At 34.4% G+C, this 26,981-nt stretch overlaps 2 protein-coding genes across 6 annotated transcripts; one reads left to right on the top strand and one right to left on the bottom strand.

Annotated features, from left to right (window-relative positions):
- Positions 1-588: 588 nt before the first annotated feature.
- baiap2l1a (BAR/IMD domain containing adaptor protein 2 like 1a) lies at positions 589-19,811 on the bottom strand. 2 transcript variants are annotated; one of them, XM_065242541.2, is made up of 14 exons: positions 19,672-19,811; positions 18,776-18,851; positions 18,371-18,457; positions 14,140-14,201; positions 13,175-13,246; positions 12,948-13,082; positions 9,801-9,953; positions 9,532-9,687; positions 9,184-9,298; positions 8,829-9,042; positions 4,702-4,761; positions 4,442-4,592; positions 1,672-1,706; positions 589-1,596 (listed from the first exon to the last, which is right to left on the bottom strand). In XM_065242541.2, the coding sequence occupies exons 1-14, from the start codon at positions 19,720-19,722 to the stop codon at positions 1,524-1,526; spliced, it is 1,440 nt and encodes a 479-aa protein (XP_065098613.1). In that variant the 5' UTR covers positions 19,723-19,811; the 3' UTR covers positions 589-1,523. The 2 variants fall into 2 exon arrangements, with proteins under 2 accessions (XP_065098613.1, XP_065098612.1); XM_065242540.2 differs by having other exon boundaries at positions 591-1,596; positions 4,442-4,595.
- tmem130 (transmembrane protein 130) lies at positions 19,797-24,994 on the top strand. 4 transcript variants are annotated; one of them, XM_065242543.2, is made up of 8 exons: positions 19,797-19,934; positions 20,974-21,059; positions 21,143-21,314; positions 21,400-21,533; positions 21,643-21,727; positions 21,871-22,073; positions 22,967-23,082; positions 24,119-24,994. In XM_065242543.2, exons 3-8 carry the CDS (start codon positions 21,175-21,177, stop codon positions 24,275-24,277), a joined length of 837 nt encoding a protein of 278 aa, XP_065098615.1. In that variant the 5' UTR covers positions 19,797-19,934; positions 20,974-21,059; positions 21,143-21,174; the 3' UTR covers positions 24,278-24,994. The 4 variants fall into 4 exon arrangements, with proteins under 4 accessions (XP_065098615.1, XP_065098618.1, XP_065098617.1 ...); XM_065242546.1 differs by having other exon boundaries at positions 19,922-19,986; XM_065242545.2 differs by lacking the exon at positions 19,797-19,934 and adding an exon at positions 20,698-20,780.
- The last annotated feature ends 1,987 nt before the right edge of the window (positions 24,995-26,981 follow it).

The raw sequence follows: 26,981 nt of genomic DNA, 5'->3' as shown, positions 1-26,981 counted from the left end.
ATAAATAACTAAAAGCATCGTAAAGTATCATGGCTTCAGAATGTTTTCAACCTCATTGCATTTATTTTACTTTTTCGTTTTGTTAAACCAACGTTTACTACCACAAAATAGTTTTTCTAACACATTAATCAATGGTAGAAAATGTAATATTATTGTTTTCTATTGCTTATTGCATTGGACATAAATTGCCTTGCAATTTTAAAAACATCACACAATCAAAAGTCATATTATCAGATAAGAAGCTGTTATACAAAAAAAGTGACTGTAATACTAGAAAAAGGACAGATAGTCAATGCTGATGTAAATTTTCCATTAAAGTGGTCAGATGACAATATATCCATCTTAATAACTGCACGGTGCACAATACTGTAGTGCCAGAAAACATAAATATATAAACAGCACCAATGAGAGAAACATTGAATTTAACTAGCTACACTATTAAAAGAATAGTGGGCGGTCTGAGTCTTAGTCTCTCTTGACTACTGCATAGATAAGACCTGTGTAACCCTAAGTCAATACAGCACATCTACAGTAAAACAGGTGAAAATTCTTGTGATATGTGGGAGTAAAATAAAAAACCTCTTATATATTCATATACATCTTTATTTCAGAGTAATGTGATATAACAGACAGGACAATAAATCAATATTGCAACAAAAAACTAAGATGTCTGAAAGAAACGTTTCCCCAACTTAAAAACATGCAAGCAACAGCAACATGTACACAACCTTATAATACTTAATATATATAAAAAACAGTATTTAGTTAAAAGATCCAAACATCTGTTTCTGTCAGTAAGGTAAATATGCTCGTGAATTACAGATGATCTCCAGATAAATCCAACAATGTGCCATTATTTTTCCTGTTTTATACTTTACTTTACAAGATGATGAATAAAAACAAAAACTGTTTGAAACACTCTACATATTCCTCCTGTTAAAGTGTAAAATGGTCTGAAGTAAGGATTATATCAATAAACAAAAACAATGATATTGTATTGTATTGTATATTAAAAACAGGCTAATATGAATCCATATACACACATTGGCATCTGGCATGAAGTAATAACAAAATTTAAAACCTCAAACGACTTCACTAGAATTTGAAATGAAGATTTTGCTGTGTTGTGTTTCCAATTTGGGACTGCAATACTTCAACATTAGACCACCTATGTGACTTCAGCTTACCTTAACAAGGCCCTAGTTTTAGACATAGGACCAATATGGTCAGAAACTAGATATTCGTTAAGTGGAGGTGTCAAGAGCTGTTTAGCGCTGTGCATTATCTTAAAAACTCAGTGTATGAATCCAGTTAAAACAATAATAATTTAATCAAAGTCTAAATATCTTATAAATAATGGCTCATGTAAATTTAAGTGTGCTGCCTCCTAAAAACTCTGCAGTGGATTAAAAATAAAGCTGTAACAGAATTCTTCAGTTTGGTTGCTCCGCCGTATCTGCATTTCTTCAATCAAACCACCTCTCAGACACAAATATACATCAGCCTATGGATGGTCCCCATCATCAAATTTTCGGGGCCGATCTGTCATTTGTGACGGTGGGTCGTAGTTTCACTGTGGAAAATGGATTTCCAGCCCTGGTAGGATAATGAAGATAAAGATAAATTCTAGGTCATATTACTGGTACTGGTGATATATAATAAATTACTCACCCCAAAAAAGGAGGCACGGCGTTACCATTTGACACCTGTTGCAAAAAAATAAAACAATGAGATGAAAAATGAGCAGTGTAAATTAAATTATAAGTTTGAGAGGTTTAAAGTAGTGACTTGAGTTTCCTTGTTGGACTGGTTTGATTAGGATGTCACTTTAACACCTGGAACTATGACCTCATTATCTGCGTCAGGAATCTTGATATTCTGGAAGCGTTGGCTTCCTCAACACTGACAATCTAATCGTAACTACTTCAAGTGACTACAAACTGTAAAGAGTCAGGATGCAAGAAATTGTATGAGTCAAAGTTTGATAAAAGTCATAAAAAAATAGTAAGTGACTTGCTTATGATTAAATAATCTTTAAGCAGGCAATAACTAGTAACCGTTCCTTCTGTTACCTCATCCTCCATATACTTACACTACTTAACTTTAATCTGAATATTGAGTTTATCAATATGTGTAATAACTCTGATATGAACCATTCAGAAACAGCTGCCAGTTGACGTCGCGCAGCCTGAACTCCGCCCTTTTGGCAGGAAAAGCACTTGAGCACTGTAGCATTGGTATCGATGCCCGTGGAATAATAATTTTAAACCAGACTGTTTATGCCTTACAAACCTTACTATTTTAACATGTTGTATAAGGGTTTTATGTTTAATAGTAACCATGAAATGTCATGAAAGAGTTTTGGATGTACATGATGATCTATTTTTTTATTAAAGTGCACAGTGAACTCTGTTGCCATGAAACTCCTGCTGTTGTCATAAATTTTATATTCGCTCCCGGCTGTCCTTGCCTGCCAGTATGGTGGCATAACAGAATGGGTCATGTGACATCCGGACCTCTATAGAAATGTGAGAAGTTAAGGAAAAAATCTCAAACGTTCAGTCCGTTTCTAAACAAATTAGAAATTCCAACAATATGGATATGACACCTCTAGTCAAAAATATAAATGTAATTTTCAGAGGATGTATTTCTTATCAATATATTATTGGTATGGGTACTGATATATATTTTCCTATATTATCCCGTTAATTACAAGGCTATTTACCTCATAAGTAAGGTAAGGAACATTAAATATTAATTTGAAATATTTTATTTCCAAATTTTTAACGAATGCAGACCTTCTGCATGGAAAACCTGTTTACTTTCGGTTTTAAGATGAGAAAAGATGTTCAAATGTCACAAACACACTATTTGGTTAAATTATTTGTAAATCTATTATGTAATTAAATAAATTTTTGTGTGATATTAAACTGTACCTGTCAAAATGATTTGCAGCATTCAGGTTACCGTGTGTTATTAGTTTTGAGCGGTTATCTCAGAATAACATACATTGGAATGTCGCAACTGGCCAATCAGAATCAGAATTTTACAGTGCAGTGTAATAATAGAAAATATACATCTGTTATGAATGTGACAAAAAGGGAGCATTTGGAAAACAACAAACTTTGTAGGAATTCTGTGAATTAAAATGCCCAAACCAGAAGCAAACGGAGAAGGCACATACATGTAAGCATTTATGTGGAAGAAACAACATTATGGATGTGACATTTCTCTGATATGGATTTGACATTTCTTAAAGATAACTAAAATAATAAAAAAACAATTATTTAAAGACCTCACACTGGTATTTAATCCACCAAATATTGATATCCGAGACATCAGTATGGCAAAAACTTTTAGCATGAAATTGCTAATGTACTGTATGGCTTCACACAACTTTTTTGGTACTTTCACTGTATAAAAAGTTGTTTAATGTCGTGCCCAGAGGCAGTGATATGTGGGGTCATTCATCTGCTATCCTGTTCCAATTTTCCAACACCATGTCAGACTCAGAACCAGGTAGGGAGCATTTTTAGATGTCTTTTAATTCATCACAATGATAGTAATGCAGAGCAGTCATCTACCCCTCCTATGCCCCTTAACAAATAACAAAGGTTACATTACTCCAGGTCTTTTGACTCTAATGTGTATCCAGCAGCTATTTAGATCGTGCAACCTAATGTATAACTGGACAAATACATAATACAATACACAATAGATGCATAAAAGTGCAATCAGTGCTGTGGTGTAGGAGGGAAAAGCAGAGGTTTCGTGTTCGCTCTAAAAGGGAACCTGATCTGACCAGGGAGTCCCCCTTGAAATACACGACAATGACTTTGCCTGTTTTACTCCAGCTACAACAGGATAAATATTCAAAAGAAGAGGCAAAGGTTTTTCTTTTTCTTGTTTTGGCTGATAACTAAATAAACCAAAGTTGAATTTCAATTATTGATTTTAATGAAAACTTTAATATTGACTGAGTAAGACAAAAAAAAGATATCAAGGTTATATTTTTACATATTTTCAGTTCTTTACATTTTATAGGGTGAGTTTATGCTGAAAACAGTAAAAAAAAAAAAAATTCAGCAGGTGCTTGTTAAAAAATGAACCGAGTTGCTCCCAGATAAGTTAAATAAAGTTTTAAAAAGTGCAACATTTGAACCCCAAATCTTTTTATCGAAAACTTATATGAGAGCAAAAACAGCAGTGGGTCGGTTCTTTAACATCAGAAACCCCTTAAAAACGTTTTATGCCAGAAAAATGCAGCTAAATAAAATCTCATCAAATAGTTATATAATTAAAAGATATCACCTCCTTCAAGACAGTAAGCTACTTTAACAGTGTTTTGTTATCTGGCAAGCTTTCCAAGTGACTAAAAAAATGTCAGTGTCTTCAACTTATGTTGCCCTCAGCTTTCCCATTAGCGCTGTGTTGTGTTTACCATGTTCTGTGGATAGGGGGTGGAGGGCTTGATGGGTCTGTCCCGGTATGAGTCACTGTAGTCAGGCGGGGGCAGCAGCATGGGTTCCTCCACCTCCTCTTGGTGCTCTGGACCATCAACCACAGTCATGCTGCGCATCGGGCTCTCCACTCTGCTGAACACAAATTACACAGACCACAGTCATTCACTCGATCGTTTGCTGGATTTACTAGTTTTAGTTAAATCCCATCAATATTTTTTCCTTTAAAAAGCAGAATCACCTGTTCCCGATGGCTGGCTCGTTGTAAGTTCGACAATAAGATGAAGGAAACCAGCCCCGTCTGCAAATGAACACAAACAGTTCAATCGTAATGTGTATCAATGTCTATTAAATAAATAAATTTTATTAATCTTGTTATTATCACAGTGAAGTTTGAAGGATGAATTTGGATGCTGTTGCTTAGGAACGGTCACACAGTAACTTTGAACTCCGTGTGCGTCAATGCATCAAGACATTTCATTTCTCAAATATAGTGCCTGCGCCGATGTAATAGTTAGCTAGAGGAAACTTGCACACCCACCTAGACCTTTGAAATGGCAGGAGCTCATTAAAATAGCCAAAATAAACAAAAACAAGACCATACTGAGCTGATGTAACAGCCATGACTATTGGAAGCCATTAAAATCAGGATCATTCATACATTCCTGTTATTACATCTTGATATGCATATTTAATATTTTACATTATGTTGTCATTCTAAGTACAAAGGTCCAATTGGAGTTAGACTGTAATGTCTGTGTAGTGCCAAACTCCCATTATTAGTTAATCCAGTGTGGGCTGGTAAGGATGCTCTCTGTTTGAGAGTGCAATGGTTTGAAAGTACTTAAATAAATTAGTTTATAATAAGTTAGATAAATATATTATGTAATATAATCTGCTATTATACAGGGAAATTAGGAAGTATTTTAACATAAAAACAGCTTTAATCAAAATGTAATATTTTAATAATTTATAAAAAATATTAACTTATTCAATTGTTTTCAGCACTTTTCCTTTTCCTACTAATATATATATATATATATATATATATATATATATATATATATATATATATATATATATATATATATATATATATATATATATATATATATATATATATACAGTCTTGTTCAAAATAATAGCAGTACAATGTGACTAACCAGAATAATCAAGGTTTTTAGTATATTTTTTATTGCTACGTGGCAAACAAGTTACCAGTAGGTTCAGTAGATTCTCAGAAAACAAACAAGACCCAGCATTCATGATATGCACGCTCTTAAGGCTGTGCAATTGGGCAATTAGTTGAAAGGGGTGTGTTCAAATAAATAGCAGTGTCTACCTTTGACTATACAAACTCAAAACTATTTTGTACAAACATTTTTTTTTCTGGGATTTAGCAATCCTGTGAATCACTAAACTAATATTTAGTTGTATGACCACAGTTTTTTAAAACTGCTTGACATCTGTGTGGCATGGAGTCAACCAACTTGTGGCACCTCTCAGCTGTTATTCCACTCCATGATTCTTTAACAATTCATTCACATTTCTTGGTTTTGCTTCAGAAACAGCATTTTTGATATCACCCCACAAGTTCTCAATTGGATTAAGGTCTGGAGATTGGGCTGGCCACTCCATAACATTAATTTTGTTGGTTTGGAACCAAGACTTTGCCCGTTTACTAGTGTGTTTTGGGTCATTGTCTTGTTGAAACAACCATTTCAAGGCCATGTCCTCTTCAGCATAGGGCAACATGACCTCTTCAAGTATTTTAACATATGCAAAGTGATCCATGATCCCTGGTATGCGATAAATAGGCCCAACACCATAGTAGGAGAAACATGCCCATATCATGCTCCATGCTTCACTGTCTTCACTGTGTACTGTGGCTTGAATTCAGAGTTTGGGGGTCGTCTCACAAACTGCCTGTGGCCCTTGGAACCAAAAAGAACAATTTTACTCTCATCAGTCCACAAAATGTTCCTACATTTCTCTTTAGGCCAGTTGATGTGTTCTTTGGCAAATTGTAACCTCTTCTGCAAATGCCTTTTTTTTAACAGAGGGACTTTGCGGGGGATTCTTGAAAATAGATTAGCTTCACACAGACGTCTTCTAACTGTCACAGTACTTACAGGTAACTCCAGACTGTCTTTGATCATCCTGGAGGTGATCATTGGCTGAGCCTTTGCCATTCTGGTTATTCTTCTATCCATTTTGATGGGTGTCTTCCGTTTTCTTCCACGTCTCTCTGGTTTTGCTCTCCATTTTAAGGCATTGGAGATCATTTTAGCTGAACAGCCTATCATTTTTTGCACCTCTTTATAGGTTTTCCCCTTTCCAATCAACTTTTTAATCAAAGTACGCTGTTCTTCTGAACAATGTCTTGAACGACCCATTTTCCTCAGCATTCAAATGCATGTTCAACAAGTGTTGGCTTCATCCTTAAATAGGGGCCACCTGATTCACACCTGTTTCTTCACAAAATTGATGACCTCAGTGATTGAATGCCACACTGCTATTTTTTTGAACACACCCCTTTCAACTAATTGCCCAATTGCACAGCCTTAAGAGCGTGCATATCATGAATGCTGGGTCTCATTTGTTTTCTGAGAATCTACTGAACCTACTGGTAACTTGTTTGCCACGTAGCACGTATATATATATATTATGTCTATTGTTTTTATTGAGTCATTTTCCCCACTTGAATTTTTTTAGTAACTAGCTTTTCTGAGCTGGAAATACTGGTTTCATGTTTCTAAAGATTTACTGTATTATTATGGAGAAATACGGTAAGGCATATTTAACATGCCACGCATATCAGAAGTTGATGTGTACGTCATAGAGAGGAACATTTGTGCTGACACTGTAAACATTTACCATGTTCACACAGCAAAAGAATGACCTCCTATTTATACCACATTTTACAGCTCAGTGATGACCTCATGAATTTAAGGCACAGCTGTTTTTTGTAAAGCTTCTTTGAAACAACTTGAACTGTGAAACGCACATATAAACAAAACTGCTTTGGCTTACAATGAGATAATTTGTTTGTGATCAAACAGTTTTGGAACATCACTGACTTGGTAGGAAAAAAAATGGAAGTCAAAGGTGCTCCAGAACTGTTTGGTTATAAACATTGCTAAAAATATCTTCCTTTGTGTTCAGCAAAACAAATTTATGCAGGTTTGAACCAACTTGAGGGTGAGTAAATGATTTTTTTTTTTTTTTGAGTGAACTATCCCTTTACTGTTCAAAAGCATAGGGTCACTTTTCATTCATTCATTATTTGCATTATACCACATTTTAGAATAATATCTAAATATCAAGTAAATATCAAAATTATGAAATAACAAAAACTCTGGAAATTATCATATGTAACAAAACGAATGCAAAATAAGTCAAAACTATGTTACATTTTATATATATCTTCAAAATAACCACCATTTGCATGAAATTTGTACAAATCTTCATTTTCAAAAACATTTAAAACTTTTAGAGGCGGTTTCCCAGACAGGGCTTATACTAGTCCCGGACTAAAATCCACGTTTAAGCTGCCTTAATTAAAAAACATCTTGCACTGACATATTTTAAAGGGGGCAAATCATGAAAATTTGACTTTTTCCATGTTTAAGTGCTATAATTTGGCCCCCAGTGCTTCTATCAACTTAGAAAATGTGAAAAATATCAACTCAGTAACTTCGTTTTGGTAAACCTTTCTCTGCAAGCATGTGAAAAAATAGATATTTGAAATTTGGTTCCCCTTGTGATGTCAGAAGGGGATAATACCACCCCTTAATCTGCACTATCCAACCACAGAACTGCCATTTAGTGCAGACATCAACTCATTTGCATTTAACAGGAGGACACACCCAAAACGGCACATTTTTGCTCACACCTACAAGGTGGCAAATTTACCATGCTATAATAAATTATCTGTATGGTATTTTGAGCTAAATATTCACATACGTACTCTGGGGACACCAAAGTTTTATTTAACATCTTAAAAAAAAGTTTTGCGAAATGTCCCCTTTAACTTATATCATTGCCATTGTTTTGTCTCAATATGCACATCTTTTTTGTTTTTTGTAAGATATGTTTAAAAAACTTTTTAAATGTGCTAATATGACTAAAGCCTAGTCCTGGACCAATCTAAACCCTGTCCCATAATCTTTTAACTTTTTAACCATAAAGTTTATAACCATACATTTTTCGTTGGAAAAAATGTTCCTCTGACATTTATTTATAATATTTGTTTAATAAAAATAAATAAATATGTTAGCACAATTACAATTTTTTCCCCACGCTACTAATTCCAAACATCGTCGTATGCCTTCAGATCATGAAAAACATTTCAGTCAAGTAACTTACTGTCCATTATGTTCTAGTTCTCCATACAGCCATCCGTCTCTCTCCTCTTGAATCAGCAATGTAATGATGTCTCCATCATCAAAGCCTAGAAGGGTCTCATTATTTCCTGCTGTGTGGGGGAAAATAGTTTGTACCCTGGTTTTCTTTACAATATCCATCCCGCTGGACTCTGACGTAGACCTGGACATGCCATTTCCATCTAGGCTGTCTTGATCTGTTGATTTAAAAAAAAGCGTTATTCATGCAGCATTTTCAAAAGGATTCTGCATCAGCAGTTATTTTGATTAGTAATCAAACTGACAATAAAAATGACTGAAAATCTCGACTGTTAAGCAGTGATTTTATGATACAGTACCCGAGTACTGCTCGGATGAGATGGGGCTTCTGGGAACCTCCTGGTTGAACATGTTGGCCAGTGGACTTGTGTGGGCTTTGAGCGGCGGGGCTGGTGGCAGGTCAACTGAATTCTTCTAATATAAAATAAAACCAAATAACGTATGACATATAAACAAGGACATAAATACAGCAATGTGAAAACTACAAGAGTAGATTATGATTTAAAGACCAAAAGATTTTAAGATAATGTCTGTGATATATCCGTCTATATAGTCAGTATAGACCATAACGTTTTGTTATCCAAAGCTTGTTAAATGTCATATGTATTGTTTATGAATGCAGCATAGGTATTTTTTATGAGACTGACTCCGTTTCTGCGCTCCACCATAGACGAGAACTCGGGTATTCTTGGCACTGGAGTCTTCAGGCTCTCAATCATGGTAATCACTGTGTCTGGCACCTTGGTGGCATCTGTACACTTTTCCTGCCAGTTGGGCAGTTTGTCAGTCAGTATCTTATTGGCCTATGGGAAAGTTCACAAACAGTTAATCAGGAAACAAGGAATGTCATGTACAAAAAAAAAACAGACAAATTTAGGCAAACATTTACTCAAGCACAGCATGATTTTTAGGTCACCTTGTCGTGAAAAGCCGCTAGCTGATAGGTAAGGGCACAATGTTTGTCCACTACGAAACAGAACCTCCTCTTCTCCTCCAGCAGGGCTTCTCTACATCCCTCCGCAATAAACCTCTGCATGTCTGTTTGTCGGGATGTGATGGACTCCAGACACTGAAAACCCATAACAACCAGAAGATATTGTTGAATCATCAAATGATGGTTATAGATTATATCCAACTTTGTTTCAACAAAAACGAGTATCAACATATTCAAAGGAATAGCTAAATATGAAAATGTACTCATTCTCATACATCACAGATGTATATGACTTCCTTTCTTCAGTTAAACTCAAATAATATTATTTTTATTCAAATATCATCATGTCATCTTTTTATACCATCTTGCTAGCCTGCAAGCAATGTTATCCCGATCCCACCCTCAATTCAAATCGCCATCCAAAGCCACGCCTCCTTAAAACACATTAACACGCACAAACCAGAAGCCTACTTTGTCACGTCTCATTCACCAGTAAGAAAACTTTGCAGTACAAGGTGAATAACATAAGTACAATAACAAACATAAACAACTGTTTTAAATCAGAATAAGACACAGCAAGTTTTCAGGTGTGTACACATAGTAGTTTGCTTGTTAATATAAAAACATAGCATTTGTCCAATCATTGCATTCGGTCCGAACGCAGTGTTTGCTTGAACATTTTTCCTTCCTACGCCTTTCGCAGATGACATATTTGTGACCCTGGAGTAGTGATGCATAATGATTAATCCAGATTAATCGTTTGCAGAATAAACGTTTTTGTTTACAACATATATGTTTGTGTACTGTGTATAATAAATATGTGTATATATATATAAAACACACATGTATAACTTTAAGAAAAATATATATATTTATATTAAGTATTTCTATTTAATATAAATGTACAAATGTATATACACATGTATATAGGCTTAAATATAGGCTATATATAGGTGTGTGTGTGTGTGTGTGTGTGTGTGTGTGTGTGTGTGTGTGTGCGTGTGTGTATAATTATTATACAGAGTACACAAACATATATGGCCACAAAAGCAGTCGTAAGGGTCAATGTTTTTGAAACTGAGATTTATACATCCCCCGAAAGCTGATAGGACAGGACAATATTTGCCTGAGATACAACAATTTGAAAACCTAGAACTTGACAGGGCAAAAATAAAGTTCCAAGTCCAATAAAGTCTGTATACAGCAAAGCATATTAATGAAAAGGATTGTTTTAGTGCTGTAATGACCTGAATGTTGACTGAATGTGGGAAGTTGTAAACTTATACATAAACCAAACTTGAATGGGAAATCCCCAAGGCACGGGGAGGAAAGTTTGTAGGGGAGATTCTGGTTACTTTAAATCATGACTTTGCTGCATCCACTCACAAAAATAACGTTTTCTAATATTTACAGTTGGAAATTTACAAAATATCTAAAGTGATCTTTACATAATATCCTAACGATTTTTGGCATAAAAGAAAAAATTTTTTGACCCATGCAATGTATTTTTTTGGTTTTTCTACATGTTTTTGGTTTTGTGGTCCAGGATCACATATTTATAAAACTACATTTAGACAACTTAACAGTGATTGCTATCAGGATGGGAGGATACTTTCAACCAGCATAACGAAAAATGTTTTTGGATCTAATCACCTAACTGCCTTTAATATATGTCTTCTGTAACGAAACGATACGTTTGGAAAAGAAAACACATATTGATTTGTCGCGTACTTGTGTGTCATTTGTGCGTTTCGTCACAGGAGACATTAAAACCAATTAGATTCGGACGTGTAATCATATTTCAACTTACCACACTGATCTGTATGTTGCTGCCATGGATATGTGATGTATTGATCACTAAATACACTCAAAATAAATAAGATAACATGACTGACAGCTTCTAAATTGTTTGTGTTCAACTAAAGAAAGGAGGTCAAATACAATTGGGATGGCACGAGGGTAAATAAATCATGATGAATCTTCATCCAAAACTGTTACTTAAAAAGTTCACGCAATCAACACTTCAGGTTAATGTAGTCATTAACTTATGAGCAACTTTGTCTTTACAAAGAAAGAATGAGACCACTTCTAAAATGACACCAGAAGCATTGTGATCTGTGATCTTCTGTACAGGATACCTTTTCCTATTATAGCTCTGTGCTTTTAGTTGTCATAGTGACTATGAACGCTGCTTGTTTCCTTGGAGTTGTTTTCTGTCTTTTGTCAGAATCACTTTTCATTTGTACTTCAGATCTTGCATAGATAAGAAGTTGGACGGCTATGGTTTTATCTCACGGCGGTCTATAGATAGCAGTGCATTTAAAATAGTTTCTTATGCTATCAGCTGGCATGCTTTTAGAAGTAATCACTTTACTGACACAAATTACGCTTTATGATGAGCAATAAAGGGGCACCATTTGAATGACGCTAAAATCAATGTAAACTGGGCAACACTAAAACAAGTAACGTAACCTTAAACAGGGCTAACATATACTTTCGGGTTTGAAAAACAAGTTTTTATACAAGCTCCACCAGCGCCACCTAGAATGGGTTTTGAGCGTGATGTTGTCTTTACAATAGTACAAATTAAATTAACACTTCGTAAGACTTTTTGATCATTTGACTGATAGCACAGGATTGTTATACGATTATAGTTGCTGTTTTTTTTGCTTACAAATTTCCACTGCTAATTGTTCAAAGAAACAATGCACCTTTCAAAGAAGGAACACAATGGTACCGACCGATAAGCTAAAACAAACTGGTATTAAAAATTAAAGCCCTCCAAAACTCAACTGAAGTATTTGTGCACTAAAATAACTTAAAAAGTTAAGTTTTAAGTTAAAGTGCATACACTGTCAGAAAATGTATGCATACATAATGAGACCTCTTCAAAGGGTAATGCCCCAGTAAAAGTTGTAACAGTGTTTCTTTTATTATTTAAATACTTTCTCCTCTCCCAGTTTATAATGTTGGAATAAATAAGAAAATAATATTATAAATTGACTTCAAAATAAAATATAAATTAAAAAAATGGTAAAACATTGCTTAGTTTCCCCATCTCATTCACTCCAACACAGCAACATTGGCTCAACCAATAGCATGATGCGTAAAAATTTAAGATGCCCTCACCTCGTTTTCTTTGACATCATACTTGGACGAATTCTTTGCTTGACTTTTTCTGCGCAGTTTCTTCAGGTCGGCCTGTGATTTGTCTATAGAGTCTTGCCTAATTTTGTGTTCTGATTGGTAATGTTTATAAGTGGCCTAGAAGGATTGTAAAATTAAAGGTTAAAATCTTCCAGCTCACACAGGTGCATTCAAATTACAAAAAAGCATCAAAACCATAAAATACTTACATTCATGTACTTGATGTCCATATCGGTTTTCTTTTCCAGTTCAGCGATTAACTCCCTGTGGAACTTCTTGAACTGTTGAGAACATCAATGAAAGTTCAAACTATGGAAGATTCATTACGATTTCAATTCAAACTTATTTCTATAGTACTTTTCACAGGTCTGCTTTGAAGCAGCTTTACAAATACATACTAGCATAGGAAGTAGACGCATTTATGAAATACACATGGTATCATTGCTTTTTTTTCATAAGATGTATATTAACAATCGAAATAATTAAATAATTGCCTATGATAACTATAAGAATAGTAGAATAGCAGAATCCATACTAAAGTATATTGGTAAAGATACAGAGGAATGATATGTTTGGGTTTACTTTCTCAGCGCGATGAAGCATTTGCAGCCAATTAAAATCTGTTTTAATTTAAAGTGCTTTCACATCTACAACGTAAAACTGCAGATATTAAGCTGTATAAACATCATATTACCATATTACTGGTGGATAAAATCAATAACCTGATCGATAACGTGATATTACACTATGATAAATTCCAGTAGGTATTGTGACAATGTAGAAATACTGAACAAAACTGAAATACTGCTTTCTTATCTTTTGGAGTTAAACATTCATAACACATTCTGTGAAAGAGAATACCGAAGATGTTTTGATAAAAATGGTTGTGCAGGTTTTTAAAGGGAGCAATTCTCTTAAAGGAATGAGAACTGAGGGTCAGCACTCGATACGGTCACATACCAAAGATAAACTCGCTTCAAAGTAAAGCACACATACTTATGTTTCCTAAGACAACAGACAACATTGTCATGTATAAGCATAGTATATGGAAAATGTATTCAAACCATGAAGATTAATGAAAAATGAGGAATAGAAATAAGAGAGCTAGAGAGACAGGGCAGACAGTTGGGTATCAACATGAACACAGACTATCTTGAAGGCCATGTGTACTTACAAATTCCTCTAATTCCAGTTGGACCTTCTTATGCACTTCTGAAATCTCAACCAGAACCACACCTGGAAATGAAACATGCATACTACCTTAGTGCTGTGTTGTAACTATGTCTGGTAATGTTACTAACTCAACTTGAATAAACACTTAAAGACTGACTTCAAACATTTTTAGGCAACACAAAATAAAAGGTTTTGATCCCAATTAAATTTAACATAGGCTAATTAAAATTTGCTCATCACAATATCGTTAAACACAATTTCATTTTTGGTTGGAAATATAAAGTGGTTTCTAAGCTTATCACATGTTTTGAAATTTACTCATTTAAGTTGGGAATAAATAAATAATTTGTGTTGTATTAAACAATATTGCTAAAACTGGTTTCCAGTTACCAGCCTGCTTTGCATGAGACTTAAGACTAAATGTAAAAAAAGGTTTATTTTATGCATTTTTAATAATATAAGATAAGACGGGGGACTTATTAATGTTTGGTATGTTTTTAATATTAGTGTTTCGTTTTTGCCGTTTTTGTTGTTGTTGGGTTTTTACCATTGTACAGATGAGTAGCAATTGCTTAGGATAAAAACAATCTCATAGACATGTATCAGTTATTTAGTGTTGTTTTGATCAGAAAGCATTACGCTGTAAGTGTAAATGCCTTGATTTAAAAGCATTTACTTTGAAAACGTTTATGCCTTTTGTTTCAGTTGAGTTTTATTTATGGTTAGCTTGCTAATGTGTGCTGTTGATCAACTAGTATGATGATTAGATAATAGTAGCACTGGTGAATTTAATTAATTTGTACTCAGATCAACTCAATTTAATTGTGCTAAGGTAACTAAAACAATTAAGTTTAACTAAATACATACTACATTTAGATCATTTAAATTTAAAATCAACAAGTCATTTAAACATTTTAGACTAGTGATGAGTTAGTATGCATTTTTGTTTAAAAATAAAAAAATAAAGTTAAATGGGCTTAAGTTATTACAGCTTTTTTATAATTTACAGCAACTTCTGCATAGTTGAAATTACTTATTAATTCAAGTTGTTTAAACTTAAACTTTTAAGTGCAACAAGGAATTTTTACAGCATATGAAAATTTACTTTGATAGCAGTAATGAGAGCCATTCAAAACAAAGCCATAGTCTGATAAAGAACATGTGCCATGATTCTTCTTAAATGTAGAAATTCATATTTAATACTATTAAGGCACCAAAATGAAAATGAATTTTTGTGATTTTGTGTTTTCTACATATAGTCTTCCCATAATGTAAAGAACAATCTGTGAAAATATATAACTTTATATCTTATATTGACTGCTATCTTTAATATACTGACTGAGTAACGTCATGTCAAAAACTGAAATCAATCTTTGATGATCCTAATCTCAGAATTAGAATTTTGTGACAGGTGCAGGTTAACTGAGAGGTAACTAGCCCACTTCACAATATCAAGTGAACATACAGCTAAAAAGTCTATTGTTATAAAGACAAAACCTGGCCCATATAAACATACACAGACAGTCCAGTATGATCAGTTGAGTGTCATTTCAGTCGGTCAAAGCTCCATTAGCTCTGTTTGTTTTTACAAGCAAAGGCAAGATGTAAATTACGGCTGAAGCTTGTATGGCAGATTTAATAACATTATTAACATGGAAAGGTCAGCAGAGTGCATGGGTAAATGCTGTCTTTGTACCAAGAGTGCCAACAAAACCCCTGTGTGTTTTCACATAAGGGCGCACAACCATTCAAAGGTTACAGGACATTCTCAATGGATTACCATTAGTGCCCTCAAAAACTCAAAATGTACTGTAATATCAATGTAAAATTTACCTTATTTACCTTTTCAGTGAACACTATATAAAAAGATGCTTGTCTTTATAATCTTTTATTAAAATAAGAACTTCCTCTTACTCTGAAATGACTTTACTTGTAGCCCAGCTCGAAATAATTATATATTTTCGATCCACGGGCACATTTTATTCATTTCTATCATCATGATAAAATATGTAAAAGTAATTCAAACACTATCAAGATGAAATATATAATATTTCGCTTGCACAGAGTGTGTGTCATATGACATCAAAGTTTACTGTAATATCATACATCAATCTGTCATCAAATTAAGAGCAAGGGACCCTACGGTTCGGAAGCACTGCATTTTTGTCATTGAGGGAAATCTTCTTGTCTCAGTTACAAATTGGACAGGTAAATGACAAAGAATGACCCCCCCCCCCCCCTTGTATTTATTGCATTGCATATTGTATGTTCATGGATGACAGCAGACATGCTATTTATGACTGGATGTAACTTTTGATACTTCACGGTAAACACGGCTCTCCACTAACTTTGTCCTATCTGTGTGGCTCTCATAAAAAAAACTGTGAGGACCTATGTAAACAACATATTACGCAGTTTTGATGCCATAAATTCCTTTTTTACAAGAAAGGAGGTTCACTGGACAAGAAAAGTGACTTATTACAAGTCAACAATACACACAAAACTGAAATTGTGCTGTGCATCAGATGATCCCCTTCAGGTGCACCAAGTGCAGTTATGTGGATGACTTGAAAATGAAAAGTAAAACTATTGTTTTTTAGACACCTTCAATATGCATTTAAAGAAAACACCTGCAGGTTAACATGACAGATGGATAAGTATTTCTTTTCAGGGGCATTTTTTGCATGTTTGTTGTTGTCCTCATACCAAAGTGCTTTCCTAACTTCAGTTTAGATCATAATGACGTATATAAAAATCGCAACGAATCACAAAGAACAATTTCTAAACAACTATTTAATGTATTCATGCTTAAGAATAATGGCGAAGCAGTATTGTCTAACAATGGCAACCCACCTCCACAAAATGCATCTAGTTATATCATTGATTGTATCTGTGAAAACAAACCAGTTTCATCCAAACTGCACAGTGATCTCAGGAAACTCTTACACAATTTTTTAAAAGCTGATAAACCAAACAAAAATGGCAACAGGTCATTCACATCAAGCACCTAAACCAAACATTCTCCAGGATGTTAGAAATTCAGCGAGCTCCTAATAGTAACCTAATGTCTGACGCTACAAATTCAAGTAGGCGACTAATCATACCTTGCCATTTACTTGTTTCTGTTCAAGGAACAAAAGTATTTTTTATTTGAATGTTCTTCAGCTTAATTTTAGAAGAATGTGTCATCAAGGGGAAAAGGGTGGTGACCAGACCGAGCACTTCTCACATTCCATTCATACACGAATGTTTAGACTCCCCAGAGAAATCACTAAGTTAAGTTAAGAGTTAGTTGGAAAAGTTACAATAAGAACCAATTTCCTGGTTTCATTTAATGTGGCCCAGACATTTAAAAGAGTAATTTAGCCTTTATTTTGTTAATTATGCTACTATCAAGTTTACATCATACATTTACCTATTCTGCCTATTCTGGATCTTTAACCATTGGCACAGACAATGCTTACTTTATCAAGTGTAGTGTCAAAAGCAATCAAAACCTTACAGAACAAGCTACCATAATAACTTTGCTTGCTCCAGTAAGCACTAAAGTATTTACTACTAGATTATATGATGCATGGTCATATATAGCTTTCTGTTTGAAAGTCATTATAACCATAAAGTGGAAGTTTAGGGTTAACAAAGCCTAGCTGAATACTTATTTTGTTCTTATGTAACATTTGAGCCATGCAAATGATTTAAAGGTCTTGAAGGGGTTCAAGATGTGAGAACTTGTGGCCAAAATCTGTCAGCACAACTGTTTGCTTTGTGTGTTTGCTGTCAGTCGATGCAAAACATGTGAGAGAATTCACACTGTCTGGTGGTCATATACACTGTCTAGACAGGTTCCCAGATCACTACAAATCAGCCAACTACTGTTTTTCCCCAAACATCAAAGATTATGTGAAAATATGCAGCTTTAAACGCCCTTTTTAATACACCATTAACATATTATTTTCCAAACCAGTGACCATGAAACCATGTGACCATAAGAGATAGACTTATAGATAGCAATTTAAAAATGACAGCTGTGTCATAGTATTCAGATAGTATGAATACAAAGCAAATCTGTCAGTGATACATCACAAAACTATAGTTTATGCAGTCTTTTGATTAAAAATAGACTCCCAATATTCCAAAGCATGGAAATGACTCATGCCACTCTAGACCCATCTGTAATGATGAGGGCCAGATTGTGAAGGACCTCTGGTGCACGGTTACGAAGTCATACTCACCCAGCTCCCTGGAAACCGGTGATACTGCAGCACTTTCCCCAATCTTTGAAACGGCATCAAAATATGCTTTTCCAGCCAAGTTCATTGCTGTAAAACACAAATAACTTGCACTGATTAATAGGAACTGAAATCAGTGCTGGAGGTATTTTCGTCATTTAATCTGTCATCTCATGTTATCAGAGCAGTTCTTCGATCTGATGTGTGTTTTGCACAAAGCAACATTATACAAAAAGCAGGGTGGTGATGGTGCAAGAAGTAATGTAGCTCAACTGGTACAGCACTCCGTTAAAAATTCAACATGTTGCGGGTTCGATTTCCAGGAAACACGCATAAAGATAAAATGTTTTTGTAACTGTTAAAGCACTTGCCAATTGCATTCATGTAAATGTAATGTGATGTGATTACCTGACACTGACTTCTCATAACTCTTTCCCAGGTTGACCAGATTCCGTAGCCCTGGATTGAACTGCTCCACTACATTCTGGAAAAGCAGGAAACGCAGCTTGTGTTAAAGTTTTTAGTGGAAAGCAAGTTATTAAGGTTGAATGAAACTGAAATAACTTTGTGTTCCATGTATTTTGTCATTTGTATTTACTGTAAAGTTGCTCGGCAAGAATGCCAAAATCTGAAAAGTGCTTTAGTTATACATTTGAATTGAACATAATCGTGACACAGGTAACCTATACATTGCCCAGTATTGTTATTATTTAACTAAAATTCTACATTGTTTCGAAATAATTTTTGGTTTACGAAAACTGCTCAACCATATTATTGGTTTAGAAATATCATAAACGGATATTTATTACACTTTTGTTTATTTACTTTCTACTGCAGCTGTTTAATCATTTACTACTTATATTTCTTATTCAATTGCCTTATGAGATCAAGGTCCATCTAAAGTCAATCTTGGGCCCCGGGGCTCTCTATTGAAATGCCCGACAATGTAAATCTGGGCAGCTCCTCTGTTAATTCCCCAGGCACACACCCTTGGCAAAACAATGAACAAGTCAGGTATGCAATAACAGAAACACTGCAGCACAAACAGGTTTCCAGCCCAGAAACCCAACAGGAAGAACTTTAATATAAATCCGTGTTTCTATTATCCAACTCATTTAACTAACTTGAACATTTCTAACAAGAGTGCATTTCATTATTGGACACATAGGGCAAAAGAAGTATAGCAAATGGTGATTTGGAAGCGTCTGTTTTGACTCGTACTTGTGGTACTTTGGTCTCACGAGTCAATCTGCCAAGAGCCGCATAAAGTACAACATACCTAAACATTGTAAAGCGAGTTGTACCTTATAAGTGCTTTCGGTGAGTTTGTTTACGTCCTCCGGTGCTCGAGACATTTTGGCAGGTGGTCCTCAAAAGTCCTCAGTGAGAATGTGTTTGTTTCAGGTTGCTAGTACAAATCCTGTGTTGTCGTTCCACCTGTTAAAGCATATGAACGTGGGCAGAGAACAGAGCGCACAGGCGCGCTCACGGACGACACGACACCGCACTGATGCGCTGAACGAAGATGAAACCTTCTGAGCAACCGATCAGGCCACGCGTGGGAAAGGTGGGATCTGTGACGTCACCGAATCGCCTTTTCCCTATCCCATTCAGCACATGTTCGTATTTATATTTTATTTTGCAGCTAAACGAATTTTATAGTAAGGATCCCTTTGTGAAGATTTTAAGTAATTTGTTGACGATCCTTTACCAGTTTTTTTATGGGTGTCCCTACCTGTTTTGAAGTGATTATTGTTTTGTTTATTGATTTTTAATGTGACTGGCAATTTTATAGTCAACCAAAAAATCATAAATTCTATACATAAATATTGGACAGGATACTTTTGGTACGGGATACGTTAACTTACGCACTGCTAGTACGCAGTGATAGCACATAATATGAGAGAAAACAAAACAAAAAATGGGGAATAATAATACTGAACAACAAAAATATAATATTAAGGGAGGGCGAAAGCGGTATAGAGAAAATTAAGGTGCTTCTAAAAGTTTCATTTGAAATGGCACTTGTATATCGAAATGTATGGTATCAAATCAATCAGACAGAAACTGCGAAACGTAACTCTGCAATTTACAGCGCCACTCTGTGGCCATTTAAGATGTTTGCGTTATATACTAGAATTAAATAAATGTATATATAATATGCAGTGACTTTTGTGATTACAATGCACTGAAGTTAGTTGCTTTGGATAAAAGCATCTGCCAAATGCATAAATGAATTGTAATACTGAAACTTAGCTTCTTACGTATGAGTGTGCTTGTGAATTAGTTACGTTTCTGCATGAATTATATTCTCTAGCAACACAATAAACCTCATTTATATGATGACAAGAATTCACGTGGATAAGATTTCAAGCTTTTACCAAAGAGTGTGAAGACATGAGTGACTCTGACTGTAAGTCACAAGCCATTGCATTGCCCATACTCATTTGTAGACCTGTGCTGGTAAAATACTGGTAAATATACTGTATAGGGTACTCTTTAGGTAGTGGGTATGAACATGCTTCTACATTACAGGTAATCATGTTAATTTTTTATTCTGTATTTATACTGAATGTGTATTTCATCTGTACATTGATTTCCTTCAGGATCCGGAGTGTTCTGGTTTACACTTTCCTCTCACTTTTCCTCCCTGTTGTTCTTGGCATACCCGACAACTTAATCCATTCATCTGGTAAGATAGTCCTCTAATGTCTATTGGCTATCACTGCTGCAGACTTTGCTGTCGTCTGACACGTTGTTTTCATTTTGCCATAGGTAATGTGCCAGGAAAGATCACTTTCCATCAGATGGAGGGAAATTTCACATATTTGCGGGACAGTGGCGATCTGGCCACCTACGTACCTACCCTGGTTACTTTTGAGCTCTCTGACCCGAGACATAACTTACAATCTGTGGCTTTCACATACACATGGGGCCTGGGCAATGGGTAATCTATGTCTGTGGCTATTGTTTCAATTAACTTATATTTTATCTTTAACTATATGCTTTTTACAATTGTCATTGTTTTTAAGGCAAGTGTTTGAAGGCCCGGATCCCTTTGTGCAGTGTAGATACACCACACCTGGGAATTATACATTTAAATTAAGCATTGGAAGCAACACAACCAAACAATCTGGGCTGTACTCTATAGATTTGCATGTGTTAGGTGGGTTCAACATCACCATAACTTGTCATCAGTATTTTTTATCTTTACTAATTGGGTTAACATGTCAAAGATCAGCTACAGGTTTTTTTTAATTTTTTTTTTTTTGTAGATGCCATACGGAGCATTGAATTAAGAGGACCATTGATTTATAACGTGGACCAAAGCAGCAGTCTGTCCTTTCATGTTGAAGGAAGGTACAGTAAATATATATTAAAATGTAGACAATTGGACAAATGTAGCAGTAGCTGTATTTAAAGCACTATTAATTCTTCATAAAGTCTTTAAACTATGCGTTATCTTTTGAATTTATTTATTTTTTCTTTTACATGTGTTTTAGTCCTCCTGTTTGGATCTGCTGGAGGGTTTTATCAGATTGTCTCTCATCCAGTCCAACTTCCTGTAATTTAATCAGGCTTTATAAGAATGTATTCAATTTGAACTACACCTTTACATCAGTAGGTACATATTGCCTAGAAGTCAACGTAACAAATGATATCAGCAACCTTCAGACATCCTACAACATTTATGTGCAAAACAGCCGTAAGTATACTACATTTATTTGAACGTTTTTGTGTTTACTTCAACTTAAAGAATCTTTATGGAGTGTTGTCTTTAGTACTGTACACCGTTAAAAATATGTTGCCGTCTTACATTTTAATGTTTATTCAGATTAACTGTGCAAGTCATTTTGATTTACTTTATTAAACATTGATTAGTGATGAGTTGCTATTGTTTAACTAAATTTGACAAAAAAGTTATATTAAATTTTTAAAACAGTTGACATGACTTTTTACAGTGTACTAACTGTATAGGGATCATTTGACAATTATCATGGTTTAATACTTGAAATTAAGGCAAAATGAACTTTCAATGAAAGTCGTGTGAGTGAGCTTGACCATTAAAAATCTGTGTCTGACATAATTTGAAGTGAAACTTTATGCTCATTCACAATATGTGTGTCAAAAAATCTCCAAAATATTGTCCATATCAACATATACTACTAATGATAAATAATGTTTTTATATATTTACAGTAGGAAATTTACAAAATATCTTAATGGAACAGAATCTTTACTTCCTAATATTCTAATGATTGGCATAAAAAAATTATAATTTTTGACTCGTCAAAACGTGTTGTTGGCTATTGCTACAAATTTACACATGCAACATATATTTTATCCATAATACATAGAAGTACATTAGCCACTGCAAGTCTTATTTAGCCAGCAAAAGGGCTCCTTTAACTTGATCTGTTTTAAAGACAGATTTTTGACTTTCCACAGGATGCAAATGAAGTGTGTTTTATTGGTTAGGCATATATTTAGCTCACTCCAACTATTTAATGTTTAATTTTCTGCTATCTTATTTAAAGATCAGCTGAGGTTGGTTTGTGTGTATTATACATCTAATCTCTAAATAATAATTTTTCATCAGATGTGAATCACCTCATCTTTATTTTGCCCAGTGCTGCTCTAATTGTTGCAACCCTCATATTCATCTCTGTCTCAGTGTGTTGTCCACAGGAATCATGTCTCATGTGTAAAACACCGGTGAGTCATATCATGAATGAGGATGAAAGCTGTCCATTTGTTTTTATTGTATTCATGTATAGTACATCTGGATTAAGTAATAGTTATTATTAGGTGCACCATTAAGATGTGTCCACTACACTTTAAAAAATGCTGGGTTGTTTTTAACCCAGGGCTGGGTCACTATTGGACAGAACACACTGCCGGGTTAAAATGACCCAACTGCTGGGTTGTTTTAACCCAATTGCTGGGTTATTGTCAAGCATCCATGTTGAAACAACCCAGCAGTTGGGTCATTTTTACCCGGCAGTGTGTTCTGTCCAATAGTGACCCAGCCCTGGGTTAAAAACAACCCAGCATTTTTTAGAGTGTAGATGTTGAAATGCACCGGAAATGCCCCACTCTTTGCTATTGGATTTATTCTAAGCATATAATTAGGCAATATTTGAACAGTTCTATACCTTTATAGTGAAAATGTTTAAATTTAGCATTTTTCTGATGCTATTTTTCAGCACAAATAATTTTAAATAGAAGCTTTAGTGATAGCAAGCACTCATGCTGGGTTGAACAACACATTACACAAATTGCAGTGATGATGGCTTAAAGATTAAGGTATTAAAAAGTCCTTTAAGAAATGCATGGAAATCTGACCTTTCGTACACACTTGTTAACATGGTCTCTGTATCAGAATTGCTTATTTGTTTATTAATCACCTATATAGTTAAGAATTTTAAATACTTATTGATTTTACATTTCATTTTTGTTTTAGTCTTCTGCATTTGTTTACATTTGTAAATTTAAATGCCTGGTTTTCATTGCGGTCTAAGACAAAAATTGCACCTAAAAGGGGGCATATTTGTACCCTAGAGGTGCGCATACTGGTTCCTCAAAGGTACATATCTGTACCAAAATACTATATTAGGACCTTTTTAAAAGTTACCGTCCCAGTGACAGCTTTTGTACCTTTTTTTTGAGAGTAGTGTATATGCAGGAATGTTATAATGAGTTGTACATAGTTATATTTCTTATGTTTATTGAAACTTTTGTGAATTTTCAGGAGGAAGATGCGAATGACGTGTCCTTTACAGACATGGAGATGCATGGCAAGGAGGATACAACCATCTCCTTAAAGGATAATTGTATTTTTTCAGTATCTACCCAGACAAATGAAGCACAGCCCTTACTTGATCAGCAAAATACTTCCTACAATACTTAACCCTGTTATTCCTTCCAGGTCGAACATCCAGCTTTTTGTTTTATCATCTTTTTAAAATCTAGCTATTCATATTTCAGACCAAATCAGAGGTGGCCAGTTTTGACTCAACACTGTTATTCAGCACAATGAATCAAGTGCATAAAATGTGAACTTATTGTTTCTCAATTATAGTTTTTCTCTGCTTCTGCTCTTTTTCTTACTATTTTATTTTATAGTTAAGTAAGGTTGTACTCCATACTAGTGTCTTTTATTGATGCCTTGAAAGGTTTTTTTGTGTTAATAATCAGTCTATGTTAACTGTTTGAGGGGTTGAATGGTATTTAACAAATGTGCTTTAAAATACTTCAATTTTTAAGTGGAACATGATGTACAACAAACACTGCTGTACAGAATATCATATGTCTTTGTTAATGATTATGAGCCAGAGCTCTTCTCCAGAAATAAATGAGTCTGACCTGTTCCTGCTGTGATGATCAATGGCATTTGCCATATGCACTGTGTGGTATCAGGAAGACACGAAATACCTCTCTGTCCTAAAAGCTATATATGTAATGCATCATACTTCTAATAACTGTGCCCTTTAGCTCAACAGTATGTTCTTGGAAGTGTAAAAGAAGTTGTAATGTGAAAGGACAAAGTAAAAGTTTTGTGATGCTTTACCTAGATCTAAAAAAAACAACATTTGCCACGAGACAGTTTGGGCTTTTTACTTAAGATATGAAATACTTCCATGTTTATTTGAAATATTAAAGATTTAGGATTGGATTTGGCATTCAGTTTTTTTAAGATAGTGCTTCTAATGGTAAAACAAACAGCCCTACACTATTTGTGAGTTTAGCTTAAAAACAAAAGTAAGTTATGTTGGTCCCTTAACATTTCCATTTGTAATTTGTTGTGTAAACTAATACTTTTAAGTTGAAATAACTCAAACTTTTAAGGCAACCTTTTAAGTTAAACCAACTTTTTGAGAGGACTGATTCAAAGCTACTTTTTGATATTTACTTTAATATTACAATAAACAGCATTAATTGGCCAATTTATGTGACTATAAAAACTATGCAAATTCATGAATCATACTTCATTTCAAAGCTCACAATGATTCTGTCTAATTGGAATGCTTTTGGCAGATCAGTGGAAATGAAAATGATTAAAAGTGTTATGTCAGGAATATTGGCTGCAAGGAAGCTAGAGTTTTCTTTCCCTGTTGAGAGGTCAGAGATGCAGTAGACCATCCCTGCGTCCTCATTTAAATACTGCACACATAATGCCACATATGACCCGAATTTCACATTTCAAACTCTTAGATGAATATTTGCAAGATGTCTGTCTGTGATACAAGCTTTGGCTTGTGACTGATCCCATCCTCTAAAGGCTGGCTAATGCTCTCAGAGCCACTTGTCTATTACATACTAAATCCATTGTTTGACCTCAACCACTGTTAGCAAAGCTTACATTCAGAAAACAGTTATTATCTCATTTTTTCCTTTTCTGTATATTTTCAAAATGAACTAGCATGTCAAAAAATATCACAATGCCATTGTTTCAAAAAATAAATAAATAACATCATAATGGTCAGAACTGAACCTCAAAGATAGAAAATGTAGCAGAACAAAAAGGAGCAAAAAGCCAAGATTTCCAAGCTTTTATTTATTTCCATTGGCAATACACATTGACATTGTCAAGCAAACCCCGGTAGAAGAATTGGCACAGTAATCTAAAGCGATGCCTTTCATGTAACAGAAACATGGGTATTCTGATGACCAGACATAACAAAAACAACACTAAATTATATTTGTTCTGAAAACGATTTTAAAAAAGAATAGAAAAATATAATATGTTTTATTAGAGACACAACATTTTCTTCAAAATATCTGACATCTTAAAGCATTTATAATTACTATGTTAATGAGAGTAAACAATCAAACAAAGATGGGCTTTGGATATGATTCTGAATATAATGACAAAATTAAAATATATATATTAATAAAATAATTGTCAATTTTTTTCAATATCTACAACCTTTTGTAGCATGATAAATTTGAAGGTACAATTCTCTTAACACAATCACGCCTGTTTTCTGACCATTTCAAACCATTAAATTGTAAAGCACATAGACCTAAAGTAAAGTAAGACTTTACCCAAAAAAATGTTTTAAACGTTTTTAAAACCTGTGTAAATAACTTTGTTCTGCTGAACATAAAGTAAGATTTTTTAAAGAATGTTTGTAACCAAACAGTGTTGGGGCACCATTCACTTGCATAGTATTCTGTTTTCTAAATATGCAAGTCAATGGTGCCCCAAAGATTCTTCAAAATATCTTTGTGTTCAACAGACAAAGTTATTTATACCAGTTTCGAACAACTTGAGGATGAGTAAATGATGACAGAATTTGCTTTTTTTGTAAACTATCCCTTAATCCAAAAGTGTGGAACCCTGGGTCCTGGAGGGCCACTGTCCTGCAGAGTCTTGTTCCAACCCTAATCAAACACACCTGAATTTTATTTCCAAGTTATCCTGAAAACTTTAATTGGAACTAAACTTTGCAGGACAGTGGCCCTCCATTACCAGGGTTCCCAACTCCTGCCTTAATCAAAATCAAGATTTGCTAATCAGCAAGTCTACACTTCATATACTGTAAATAAGATTACTTGTGGTTATTGTGCTTTTTACGATTTAATAGCTTGGTCAGTATCAAGGCTACACT

Source organism: Paramisgurnus dabryanus, chromosome 1 (assembly GCF_030506205.2).
Source record: "Paramisgurnus dabryanus chromosome 1, PD_genome_1.1, whole genome shotgun sequence".
Lineage (NCBI taxonomy): Eukaryota > Metazoa > Chordata > Actinopteri > Cypriniformes > Cobitidae > Paramisgurnus > Paramisgurnus dabryanus.
This window is presented reverse-complemented; position numbering and strand designations above follow the sequence as displayed.

Bases quoted from the DNA above. Each gene is read 5' to 3' on its own strand.
- baiap2l1a (XM_065242540.2), bottom strand. From the start codon at position 19,722: ATGTCTCGAGCACCGGAGGACGTAAACAAACTCACCGAAAGCACTTAT. The intron at 18,458-18,775 runs GTAATCACATCA...TGTGTTTTACAG, and splicing joins TTATGAGAAGTCAGTGTCAG to CAATGAACTTGGCTGGAAAA. The intron at 9,299-9,531 runs GTCAGTCTCATA...ATTTTATATTAG, and splicing joins TGGTGGAGCGCAGAAACGGA to AAGAATTCAGTTGACCTGCC.
- tmem130 (XM_065242542.2), top strand. From the start codon at position 20,880: ATGAACATGCTTCTACATTACAG. The intron at 21,534-21,642 runs GTGGGTTCAACA...TTTTTTTTGTAG, and splicing joins TATAGATTTGCATGTGTTAG to ATGCCATACGGAGCATTGAA. The intron at 23,083-24,118 runs GTGAGTCATATC...GTGAATTTTCAG, and splicing joins GTCTCATGTGTAAAACACCG to GAGGAAGATGCGAATGACGT.